This window comes from Cherax quadricarinatus, chromosome 5 (assembly GCF_038502225.1).
Source record: "Cherax quadricarinatus isolate ZL_2023a chromosome 5, ASM3850222v1, whole genome shotgun sequence".
Taxonomy (NCBI): domain Eukaryota; kingdom Metazoa; phylum Arthropoda; class Malacostraca; order Decapoda; family Parastacidae; genus Cherax; species Cherax quadricarinatus.
In genome coordinates, this window is record NC_091296.1 from 66,633,700 (window position 1) to 66,646,898 (window position 13,199).

The 13,199-nt window shown below is 39.0% G+C and overlaps 1 protein-coding gene across 2 annotated transcripts in view; it reads left to right on the forward strand.

Annotated features, from left to right (window-relative positions):
* LOC128684711 (nudC domain-containing protein 1) overlaps window positions 1-8,828 on the forward strand; it is a 41,504-nt gene extending 32,676 nt beyond the window's left edge. For both annotated transcript variants that reach the window (XM_070103451.1, XM_070103455.1), the window contains 2 exons: window positions 2,790-2,952; window positions 8,452-8,828. In XM_070103451.1, coding sequence (XP_069959552.1) covers window positions 2,790-2,952; window positions 8,452-8,690 — 402 coding nt within the window. In that variant the 3' untranslated portion in view covers window positions 8,691-8,828. The remainder of the gene's footprint in view (window positions 1-2,789; window positions 2,953-8,451) is intronic.
* Window positions 8,829-13,199: the final 4,371 nt, after the last annotated feature.

Here is a 13,199-nt window from a genome sequence, read left to right on the forward strand (position 1 = left end):
TGGCAATTTTGCCCACTTTGAGCCCTATTTTAAGTCATTTACAATGCTCCACTCAACCAAATTTTTAACCATTTCATAAGTATTCCCTCCATTCTATAGGTTGAACATAAGAAACTGCCCATTCAGCTATAAGAACCACCCTATAAAGTGCATGGAAATCAATTATTTCTCCAGTTTACAAAAAATGAACACTGTAGACATTCCAAGCACTAAAACAACATTTCCTCCACTCATTAATCATATCCCCAAACTTCTCATGTATTGCACTTGCCTTCTATTTTGAATTCTTTTTCTTCTTTCAACAAACCAGCCATATCCCACCAAAGCAGGGTAGCCCAAAAAGAAAAACAAAATTTTCTCTTTTTAACTTTAGTAATGTATACAGGAGAAAGGGTTACTAGCCCCTTGCTCCCGGAATTTTAGTCACCTCTTACGACACGCATGACTTACTGAAGAAGCATTCTGTTCCACTTACCACGGAGATAAAAGGAAATAAACAAGAACTAGTAAGAAAATAGAAGAAAATCCAGAGAGGTGTGTATATATATGCGTGTACATGCATGTGTATTGTAACCTAAGTGTAAGTAGAAGTAGCAAGCTTACCTGAAATCTTGCAAGTTTTTTTTCTCCCTCTCTCTCTCTCTTCAACAAACCAGCCGTATTCCACCAAGGCAGGGTGGCCCAAAAAGAAAAACGAAAGTTTCTTTTTTTAAATTTAGTAATTTATACAGGAGAAGGGGTTACTGGCCCCTTGCTCCTGGCATTTTAGTCGCCTCTTACAACACGCATGGCTTACAGAGGAAGAATTCTGTTCCACTTCCCCATGGAGATAAGAGGAAATAAACAAGAACAAGAACTAGAAAGAAAATACTTAGAATTTTGAATTCATAATCACAAAAAAAAAAAAAAAAAAAAGATTTGTCCTTTTTCTCTGATAATAAAATATAACCAGAAATGATTTTTTATGGTTTATGGCATCCCAGTAATTGAATCAGACCTGTTTAAAAAACATAAAAAAGACTGGGGGGAAGAGGGTGTAGCAGTTGCCTTACCCCTCCTCAGGAAAATTAGTCCTGAAACCAGCCACACCCAAAATCATATCTATTTCAGTATTATATCTTCCATTATATCAAATGATACCAAGAAACAGCCAATGTAAGCATAAAAACCATTCTAGAAAATGCCTCGGTCACTATTTTAAACCAAGCACAAGGGCAGAGTTTTGCTTTTCCCATCATGCACCGTATGGGGCAGGATTTTTCTTGTACCGTATACACCCACCACACAAACCCATTCTCTTATATCTAGGCCAAAATTTACTGCTCTCTGTTTACCTGAGGGAGCTGTGCTTAAAATGTAGATTTACACAAGGGACCCCAGGCATCAATAATGTAAATTTGCATGACAACCACTGAAAAGATTTATATAGGAAAAGGATGATTATCTAGAGGTTGATGCATCAGCTGGTGCCCAGGGATATGGTAACTGATACAATACAATTTTGTCATATGTACACTGACACTGAGTGAATTTAAAGAACAGAAAACTTACAGTATTGTACATTCAATATTGTTTTCTCACATGTGCTCCAGAGAAAAAAAACCTGAGTGCTTGTTGTCACTCCCAAAAGTGGCTTGAGTTAATGTTTCCTACAATTTTTAAATAAATGTTTTTGACAACCTAATTGGTGCTATTGGTATAGAACAATATTCTACTGTAGCCAGTATCAATTCCTTAAATATTATCTCCTTTGGCTTGGTATCTCATTTAAAGAGTTCTTGTTATCCAGCCTGTCCTCTTTCTGGCATTTGTGATACTTAACCCTTAAGCTGCTGATAACGTATATGTATGCCTTAAGAAATCGTAATGACACGATTGCAAATAAACCATACCCCCGGCCGGGATTGAACCCGCAACGGGCTGGAGTTTTGAGACTCTATGACCGCGGGTTCAATCCCGGCCGGGGGTATGGTATATGTATGCCAACTGGGAAAATGCCATTGATGTATATACTATACACCAAAATTCTAGGATCTCTAAAGTGGCCATGGTTGGCTTGGTTAGGCCCACATCAGACAAAACAGGTCTGGCTTATAGGTGTGTGCAGTATAAAAAAAATCATGTTGTGAGTGGGACATTGTGGTAGCCAGAAAATGCCATTTATTAGTATTATTGAATAACAAATAGAAGTAACATACTATAAGAAAACAGGAATAGGTCACCTTCAGACCTTCATATCCCCTTAATTACTATTCATATTTTTCTTATTCTTGTCTTATTACATTTCTAAAATCAGAGAGAATTTTTTGATAAGATTAAAAAAAACATTCAAAATTGCCAGCACCGAGGGCACATTTATTTTAGACCTTTTGTAAGTTTAATGGTTAATACAGTATATCAAATTTCTAAAATGATTCTTTGATGAGAGTATGGTTGTGTTCCATAATATTTATTTAGTCCTGATTCCAATTGTTTTATGTTTGGCTTCCACATATTGATAATCTACTTGTACTGCATGGCTTTGAAAGTTTCTCGTTTCCTGGTATAAATTTTTTAGAAGCTGTATTTTTAGGGGAAGCTGCTTGGTTTTATTATTACTTTTTATTATAATACTTAGTAATGAGATAGTTGACAGTAGTGTTACCAAAAACACACCACCTCTTGTTTTTTTCTTATCAAGATTAAACTACTCAATAATGCATTTAGTTTCTGTAGGTTTTATTGTAAATGAATGAAAATAAACAGATGCCTCAATTGCATATGTATAATATTCAGTACTGTTATAACAGATTCATGAAGCGGCACCTCCAGCATTCTGTCTTCGACATGATGTTGATGGCATCTTATGGCAGCCAGCAGGAATGGATACATTCACTCATATTGCAACTTACAATGCCTTTGGTTATGTGAAGGCCTCCAAAACCATGGCAAAATTTACTTGTGCTTCTGCAGGTAAGCATTACCTGCAGATAAGCATTACCTGCAGGTAAGCAAAACCTGTAATTGTTTTGCATGATGGTAGGATTGCTGGTTTCTTTTTCTGTCTCATAAACACGCTAAGATAACAGGGATATCTTGCTACTCCTACTTACACTTTGGTCACACTTCACAGACACGCACATGCATATATATATATACATACATCTAGGCTTTTCTCCTTTTTCTAAATAGCTCTTGTTCTTTTTTATTTCTTCTATTGTCCATGGGGAAGTGGAAAAGAATCTTTCCTCCGTAAGCCATGCGTGTCGTATGAGGCGACTAAAATGCCGGGAGCAATGGGCTAGTAACCCCTTCTCCTGTATACAATTACTAAAAAAGAGAAGAAGAAAAACTTTATAAAACTGGGTTGCTTAAATGTGCGTGGATGTAGTGCGGATGACAAGAAACAGATGATTGCTGATGTTATGAATGAAAAGAAGTTGGATGTCCTGGCCCTAAGCGAAACAAAGCTGAAGGGGGTAGGAGAGTTTCAGTGGGGGGAAATAAATGGGATTAAATCTGGAGTATCTGAGAGAGTTAGAGCAAAGGAAGGGGTAGCAGTAATGTTAAATGATCAGTTATGGAAGGAGAAAAGAGAATATGAATGTGTAAATTCAAGAATTATGTGGATTAAAGTAAAGGTTGGATGTGAGAAGTGGGTCATAATAAGCGTGTATGCACCTGGAGAAGAGAGGAATGCAGAGGAGAGAGAGAGATTTTGGGAGATGTTAAGTGAATGTATAGGAGCCTTTGAACCAAGTGAGAGAGTAATTGTGGTAGGGGACTTGAATGCTAAAGTAGGAGAAACTTTTAGAGAGGGTGTGGTAGGTAAGTTTGGGGTGCCAGGTGTAAATGATAATGGGAGCCCTTTGATTGAACTTTGTATAGAAAGGGGTTTAGTTATAGGTAATACATATTTTAAGAAAAAGAGGATAAATAAGTATACACGATATGATGTAGGGCGAAATGACAGTAGTTTGTTGGATTATGTATTGGTAGATAAAAGACTGTTGAGTAGACTTCAGGATGTACATGTTTATAGAGGGGCCACAGATATATCAGATCACTTTCTAGTTGTAGCTACACTGAGAGTAAAAGGTAGATGGGATACAAGGAGAATAGAAGCATCAGGGAAGAGAGAGGTGAAGGTTTATAAACTAAAAGAGGAGGCAGTTAGGGTAAGATATAAACAGCTATTGGAGGATAGATGGGCTAATGAGAGCATAGGCAATGGGGTCGAAGAGGTATGGGGTAGGTTTAAAAATGTAGTGTTAGAGTGTTCAGCAGAAGTTTGTGGTTACAGGAAAGTGGGTGCAGGAGGGAAGAGGAGTGATTGGTGGAATGATGATGTAAAGAGAGTAGTAAGGGAGAAAAAGTTAGCATATGAGAAGTTTTTACAAAGTAGAAGTGATGCAAGGAGGGAAGAGTATATGGAGAAAAAGAGAGAAGTTAAGAGAGTGGTGAAGCAATGTAAAAAGAGAGCAAATGAGAGAGTGGGTGAGATGTTATCAACAAATTTTGTTGAAAATAAGAAAAAGTTTTGGAGTGAGATTAACAAGTTAAGAAAGCCTAGAGAACAAATGGATTTGTCAGTTAAAAATAGGAGAGGAGAGTTATTAAATGGAGAGTTAGAGGTATTGGGAAGATGGAAGGAATATTTTGAGGAATTGTTAAATGTTGATGAAGATAGGGAAGCTGTGATTTCGTGTATAGGGCAAGGAGGAATAACATCTTGTAGGAGTGAGGAAGAGCCAGTTGTGAGTGTGGGGGAAGTTCGTGAGGCAGTAGGTAAAATGAAAGGGGGTAAGGCAGCCGGGATTGATGGGATAAAGATAGAAATGTTAAAAGCAGGTGGGGATATAGTTTTGGAGTGGTTGGTGCAATTATTTAATAAATGTATGGAAGAGGGTAAGGTACCTAGGGATTGGCAGAGAGCATGCATAGTTCCTTTGTATAAAGGCAAAGGGGATAAAAGAGAGTGCAAAAATTATAGGGGGATAAGTCTGTTGAGTGTACCTGGTAAAGTGTATGGTAGAGTTATAATTGAAAGAATTAAGAGTAAGACGGAGAATAGGATAGCAGATGAACAAGGAGGCTTTAGGAAAGGTAGGGGGTGTGTGGACCAGGTGTTTACAGTGAAACATATAAGTGAACAGTATTTAGATAAGGCTAAAGAGGTCTTTGTGGCATTTATGGATTTGGAAAAGGCGTATGACAGGGTGGATAGGGGGGCAATGTGGCAGATGTTGCAAGTGTATGGTGTAGGAGGTAGGTTACTGAAAGCAGTGAAGAGTTTTTACGAGGATAGTGAGGCTCAAGTTAGAGTATGTAGGAAAGAGGGAAATTTTTTCCCAGTAAAAGTAGGCCTTAGACAAGGATGTGTGATGTCACCGTGGTTGTTTAATATATTTATAGATGGGGTTGTAAGAGAAGTAAATGCGAGGGTCTTGGCAAGAGGCGTGGAGTTAAAAGATAAAGAATCACACACAAAGTGGGAGTTGTCACAGCTGCTCTTTGCTGATGACACTGTGCTCTTGGGAGATTCTGAAGAGAAGTTGCAGAGATTGGTGGATGAATTTGGTAGGGTGTGCAAAAGAAGAAAATTAAAGGTGAATACAGGAAAGAGTAAGGTTATGAGGATAACAAAAAGATTAGGTGATGAAAGATTGAATATCAGATTGGAGGGAGAGAGTATGGAGGAGGTGAACGTATTCAGATATTTGGGAGTGGACGTGTCAGCGGATGGGTCTATGAAAGATGAGGTGAATCATAGAATTGATGAGGGAAAAAGAGTGAGTGGTGCACTTAGGAGTCTGTGGAGACAAAGAACTTTGTCCTTGGAGGCAAAGAGGGGAATGTATGAGAGTATAGTTTTACCAACTCTCTTATATGGGTGTGAAGCGTGGGTGATGAATGTTGCAGCGAGGAGAAGGCTGGAGGCAGTGGAGATGTCATGTCTGAGGGCAATGTGTGGTGTGAATATAATGCAGAGAATTCGTAGTTTGGAAGTTAGGAGGAGGTGCGGGATTACCAAAACTGTTGTCCAGAGGGCTGAGGAAGGGTTGTTGAGGTGGTTCGGACATGTAGAGAGAATGGAGCGAAACAGAATGACTTCAAGAGTGTATCAGTCTGTAGTGGAAGGAAGGCGGGGTAGGGGTCGGCCTAGGAAGGGTTGGAGGGAGGGGGTAAAGGAGGTTTTGTGTGCGAGGGGCTTGGACTTCCAGCAGGCATGCGTGAGCGTGTTTGATAGGAGTGAATGGAGACAAATGGTTTTTAATACTTGACGTGCTGTTGGAGTGTGAGCAAAGTAACATTTATGAAGGGATTCAGGGAAACCGGCAGGCCGGACTTGAGTCCTGGAGATGGGAAGTACAGTGCCTGCACTCTGAAGGAGGGGTGTTAATGTTGCAGTTTAAAAACTGTAGTGTAAAGCACCCTTCTGGCAAGACAGTGATGGAGTGAATGATGGTGAAAGTTTTTCTTTTTCGGGCCACCCTGCCTTGGTGGGAATCGGCCGGTGTGATAATAAAAAATAAATAATAATTTATATATTTTTTTTAAAGAGTGGATAAGGGAGCAATGTGGCAGATGGTGCAAGTATATGGAATAGGTAGTAAGTTACTAAATTTTTTTTAACTTTTATACTTACATATTGTAAGCCCACTCATTGTAATATCTATGTTCATTTTAAAAAGTAAAAAATATTAATTATTATTTTTATTATTATTATTATTTTTTCTTTATTTTTTTTTTCAACAAGTCGGCCATCTCCCACCGAGGCAGGGTGACCCAAACAGAAAAGAAAATCCCCAAAAAGAAAATACTTTCATCATCATTCAACACTTTCACCACACTCACACATTATCACTTTTTTTGCAGAGGTGCTCTGAATACAACAGTTTAGAAGCATACACATATAAAGATACACAACATATCCCTCCAAACTGCCAATATCCCAAACCCCTCCTTTAAAGTGCAGGCATTGTACTTCCCATTTCCAGGACTCAAGTCCGACTATATGAAAATAACCGGTTTCCCTGAATCCCTTCACTAAATATTACCCTGCTCACACTCCAACAGATCGTCAGGTCCCAAGTACCATTCGTCTCCATTCACTCCTATCTAACACGCTCACGCACGCTTGCTGGAAGTCCAAGCCCCTCACCCACAAAACCTCCTTTACCCCCTCTCTCCAACCCTTTCGAGGACGACCCCTACCCCATCTTCCTTCCCCTATAGATTTATATGCTTTCCATGTCATTCTACTTTGATCCAGTCTCTCTAAATGACCAAACCACCTCAACAACCCCTCTTCTGCCCTCTGACTAATACTTTTATTAACTCCACACCTTTTCCTAATTTCCACACTCGAATTTTCTGCATAATATTTACACCACACATTGCCCTTAAACAGGACATCTTCACTGCCTCCAACCGTCTCCTCGCTGCTGCATTTACCACCCAAGCTTCACACCCATATAAGAGTGTTGGTACTACTATACTTTCATGCATTCCCTTCTTTGCCTCCATAGATAACATTTTTTGACTCCACATATACCTCAACGCACCACTCGCCTTTTTTCCCTCATCAATTCTATGATTAACCTCATCCTTCATAAATCCATCCGCCGACACGTCAACTCCCAAGTATCTGAAAACATTCACTTCTTCCATACTCCTCCTCCCCAATTTGATATCCAATTTTTCTTTATCTAAATCATTTGATACCCTCATCACCTTTCTCTTTTCTATGTTCACTTTCAACTTTCTACCTTTACACACGTTCCCAAACTCATCCACTAACCTTAGCAATTTTTCTTTAGAATCTCCCATAAGCACAGTATCATCAGCAAAAAGTAACTGTGTCAATTCCCATTTTGAATTTGATTCCCCAAAATTTAATCCCACCCCTCTCCCGAACACTCTAGCATTTAATTCCTTTACAACCCCATCTATAAATATATTAAACAACCATGGTGACATTACACATCCCTGTCTAAGACCTACTTTTACCTGGAAGTAGTCTTCCTCTCTTCTACACACCCTAACCTGAGCCTCACTATCCTCATAAAAACTCTTTACAGCATTTAATAACTTACCACCTATTCCATATACTAGCAACATCTGCCACATTGCTCCTCTATCCACTCTATCATATGCCTTTTCTAAATCCATAAATGCAATAAAAACTTCCCTACCTTTATCTAAATACTGTTCACATATATGCTTCAATGTAAACACTTGATCTACACATCCCCTACCCACTCTGAAACCTCCTTGCTCATCCGCAATCCTACATTCTGTCTTACCTCTAATTCTCTCAATTATAACCCTACCGTACACTTTTCCTGGTATATTCAGTAAAATTATTATTATTATTATTATTATTATTATTATTATTATTTAGTGCAGTAGAACCTGTAGACCATGAAGTTTGTATCAGTATTTAACACAGCTTCATTATCCTTACAGATGTCTCCTATGTGGCAGTGGCAGATGTTAGAAGCCACATTTATGTCTTCTTTCAGTCTGAGGTGTTTGGTGGAGAACTGCGTAATAGAAGATCTGGAAAGATTTCGAATACAGTGGCAAGGCAGTTAGTGTTTTCTATGAAGACACATGCTGAGATATTGGGACTTCATGCTTCTCCTAGTGTCCTTTTTGTGCTAACAGATCAAGCAGTTTATGCATATTGTATATGCAGTCTTTAATGTTGAAGGTGCAATTTGCATATATCTGGTCTCTACAGTATGAAAATAGTTTTAGACATAACCTGCAATATGGAAGTTTTTTTTTAATATGTCGGCCATTTCCCACCGAGGTAGGGTGACCCAAAAAGAAAGCAAACCCCAAAAAGAAAGAAAAAGCTTTTATCATCATTCGGCACTTTCACCATCACTCATACATAATCACTGTCTTTGCAGAGGCACTCATATGACTTTTCTAGATATCCCTCCAAATTGCAAATATCCCAAACCCCTCCTTTAAAGTGCAGGCATTGTACTTCCCATTTCCAGGACTCAAGTCTAGCTAATTGGATATTGTAGCTACAGTTAGAGTAAGAGGTAGAGGGACAAAAGGAAAATGGCAGCAGTGGGGCAGAAGTTTGTGGCTATAGGAGGGTAGGTGCAGGAGGAAAAATGAGTGATTGGTGGAATGATGAGGTAAAGGGTGCAATAAAGGAGAAAAAGGTAGCTTATGAGAGGTTTTTACAAAGCAGAAGTGATATAAGAAGGGCAGAGTATATGGAGAGTAAAAGAAAGGTGAAGAGAGTGGTAAGAGAGTGCAAATGATAGAGTGGGAGAGGTACTGTCAAGAAATTTTGCTGAGAATAAGAAAAAAATTTTGAATGAGATGAACAGGTTAATTAAGAAAGCCTAGGGATCAAATGGATTGGTCAGTTAAAACAGAGTAGGGAAGTTAGTAGATAGGGACCTGGAGGTATTGGGTAGATAGCAGGAATATTTTGAGGAACTTTTAAATGTTGATGAAGACAGGGAGGCAGTAATTTCATTCACTGGCCAGGGAGGTATAACATCTTTTAAGAGTGAAGAAGAGAAGGATGTGAATGTGGGGGAGGTGCGTGAGGCATTACATAGAATGAAAGGGATAAAGCAGTGGGAACTGATGGGATTATGACAGAAATGTTAAAAGCAGGGGAGGATATAGTGTTGGAGTGGTTGGTATTTTTGTTTAATAAATGTATGAAAGAGGGGAAGGTACCTAGGGATTGGTAGTGTGTGTATAGTTCCTTTATATAAAGGGAAGGGGGACAAAAGAGATCGTAAAAATTATAAGGGCATAAGTTTACTGAGTATACCAGGTAAAGTGTATGGTAGGGTTATTATTGAAAGAATTAGAGGTAAGACAGAGAGCAGGATTGCAGATGAGCAAGGAGGTTTTAGAATGGGTAGGAGATGTGTAGATCAAGTGTTTACATTGAAGCATATATGTGAACAGTATTTAGATAAAGACAGGGAAGTTTTCATTGCATTTATGGATTTGGAAAAGTCATATGATAATGGATAGGGAAGCAACGTGGCAAATGTTGCAAGTATATGGGATAGGTAGTAAGTTAATACGTGCTGTAAAGAGTTTTTATGAGGATAGTGAGGCTCACATTAGGGTGTGTAGGAGAGAGGGAGATTACTTCCCAGTAAAAGTAGGTTTTAGACAGGGATGATGTAATGTCACCATGGTTGTTAACATATTTGTAGATGGGGTTGTAAAAGAAGTAAATGCTAGTGTGTTGGGGAGAGGGGTGGGATTAAATTATGGGGAATCAAGTACAAAATGGGAGTTGACATAGTTACTTTTTGCTGATGATACTGTGCTTTTGGGAAATTCTAAAGAAAAGTTGCAAAGGTTAGTGAACGAGTTTGGGAGGGTGGGTAAAGGTAGAATGTTGAAGGTGAGCATAGATAAGAGTAAGGTGATGAGGGTATCAAACAATTTAGATAAAGAAAAACTGGATATCACATTGGAAGGAAGGAGTATGGAAGAAGTGAATGTTTTCATATATTTGGGAGTTGATTTGTCCATGGATGGTTTTATGAAGGATGAGGTTAACCATAGAATTGATGAGGGAATAAAGGTGAGTGGTGCATTGAGGTATCTGTGGAGACATAAAATGTTGTCCATGGAGGCAAAGAAGGAAATGTACTAGAGTATAGTGGTAACAACACTCTTGTATGGGTGTGAAGCATGGGTTGTAAATACTGCAGCGAGGAGGCAGTGGAGATTATTTTTTTTTTTTATTATCACACTGGCCGATTCCCACCAAGGCAGGGTGGCCCGAAAAAGAAAAACTTTCACCATCATTCACTCCATCACTGTCTTGCCAGAAGGGTGGTTTTTAAACTGCAACATTAACACCCCTTCTTCAGAGTGCAGGCACTGTACTTCCCATCTCCAGGACTCAAGTCCGGCCTGTGAATCCCTTCATAAATGTTACTTTGCTCACACTCCAACAGCACGTCAAGTATTAAAAACCATTTGTCTCCATTCACTCCTATCAAACACGCTCACGCATGCCTGCTGGAAGTCCAAGCCCCTCGCACACAAAACCTCCTTTACCCCCTCCCTCCAACCCTTCCTAGGCCGACCCCTACCCCGCCTTCCTTCCACTACAGACTGATACACTCTTGAAGTCATTCTGTTTCGCTCCATTCTCTCTACATGTCCGAACCACCTCAACAACCCTTCCTGTCTAAGGGCAATGTGTGGTGTAAATATTTTGCAGAGAATTCGTAGTGTAGAAATTAGGAGGTGTGTAGTTACTAAAAGTATTAGTTAGAGGGCTGTTGAGGTGGTTTGGTAATTTAGAAAAAATAGAACAAAGTAGAATGACTTGGAGAGTGTATAAATCTGTAGGGGAAGGAAGGTGGGGTAGGGGTCGTCCCCAAAAAAGGTTGGAGGGAGGGGGTAAAGGAGGTTTCGTGGGCAAGGGGCTTGGACTTCAAGCAGGCATGCATGAGCTTGTTAGATAGGAGTGAATGGAGAAGAATGGTTTTTGGGACCTGACAAGCTGTTGGAGTGTGAGTAGGGTAACAATTTGTGGAGGGATTCAGGAAAACCAGTTAGCCAGACTTGAGTCCTGGAAATGGGAAGTACAATATGCAAATTGTGTGTAATAATATCAGCAAGTTATGTTGCAAATCTCAGACATAGGATGTATTTGCTAGAGTGATAAGGATTTGAATGTACAGTCTGTTGGTTGTAAAATTACCAGCCTACTGCAGACTCCAGTCTTGATCACTCAGGTGAATTGTTACATTAGTTAATTACAATTTTTCAGCACAGAGATTAGAGTGTTCAAATAATTATTGGTATTAATGAAGAAGATGGTAGAAAGGGAGGAGTAGAAGCTTTGATGGAAGGATATTGACATGTAACTCTCAAACCAACACAATACCTAAACTAATGTTAGATAGTTCAACCAAGCCCTCAAAAGTTTGTGAACCAAATAATCACAGCGTGACAAAGGTACGCACTAAACATATGACTATGATTCGTATATGAAAAAATAGTAGATGAAAACTAATTGACTGAGATGATATGTTGTAATTTTTGTTTTTACCACATCAGCCATCCCCCACCAAGGTAGGGGTGACCCAAAAAAGTAAACATTCACCTCGACTTGATGTGAGATGACTGATGTGGAAAAAAGTATATATTCAATGCCTTATTTAATCAGATTTCATATACTTTTTCTCACACAGTCAAATCTTAGTAATACTATTAGTCTTCTTCCAAGCTTTGGTTATTTGGTTCATACAAATATCAGGTTTTAGGTTAAACTGCTGTGTAATACTTGCTTAGGTATTGTGCTGGCTTGAGAGTCAGTTGCCAAAGTCTCTCCCCGAACACCTCCACCTCTCCCAATCTACCATCTGTGCCAACTTGATCATGTGGGAATGAATGATCCTTATGGGCTTATCACTTTCCAAAAATATAGTAATATACTGTACATACTCAGCGTACTTAAGAGTAAGACAGAAAGTAGGATTGCTGAGGAACAACAAGGATTTTGGAAGAGTAGGGGATGTGTAAACCAGTTGTTTACATTGAAGTGTGTAAGTGAGCAGTACCTGAAGATAAGACATTTTTTTTTTACATTTATAGACTAAGAAAAGGTATATGATAGGATTCTCCATGGAGAGATGAAACAGAATTCTTCTTCCGTAAGCCATGCATGTCATAAGAGGCGGCTAAAATGCCGGGAGTAAGGGGCTAGTAACCCTTTCTCCCGTATACATTCTTAAAGTTAAAAAGAGAAACATTTGTTTTTCTTTTTGAGTCACTCTGCTTCGGTGGAATACAGCTTGTTTGTTGAAAGAAAGAAGATATAGGATGAATAGGAAATCAGTGAGGCAGATATTTCAAATATGTGGAATAAGTGATAGGTTACTAAAAGCAGTAAAGAGGTTTATGCAGATAATGAGGCTCAGGTTTAGGTATGTAGATGAGAGGGAATAATATCATTCTTATATTATGATGAGCTGTTGGAGTGTGAGCAGGGTAATATTTAGTGAAGGGATTCAGAGAAACCTGTTATTTTTATATAGCTGGACTTGAGTACTGGAAATGGGAAGTACAATGCCTGCACTTTAAAGGAGGGGCTTGGGATATTGGCAGTTTGGAGGGATATGTTGTATATCTTTATATATGCTTCTAAACTGTTGTATCTGGGTGCCTCTGCAATGACAGTGATTATGTAT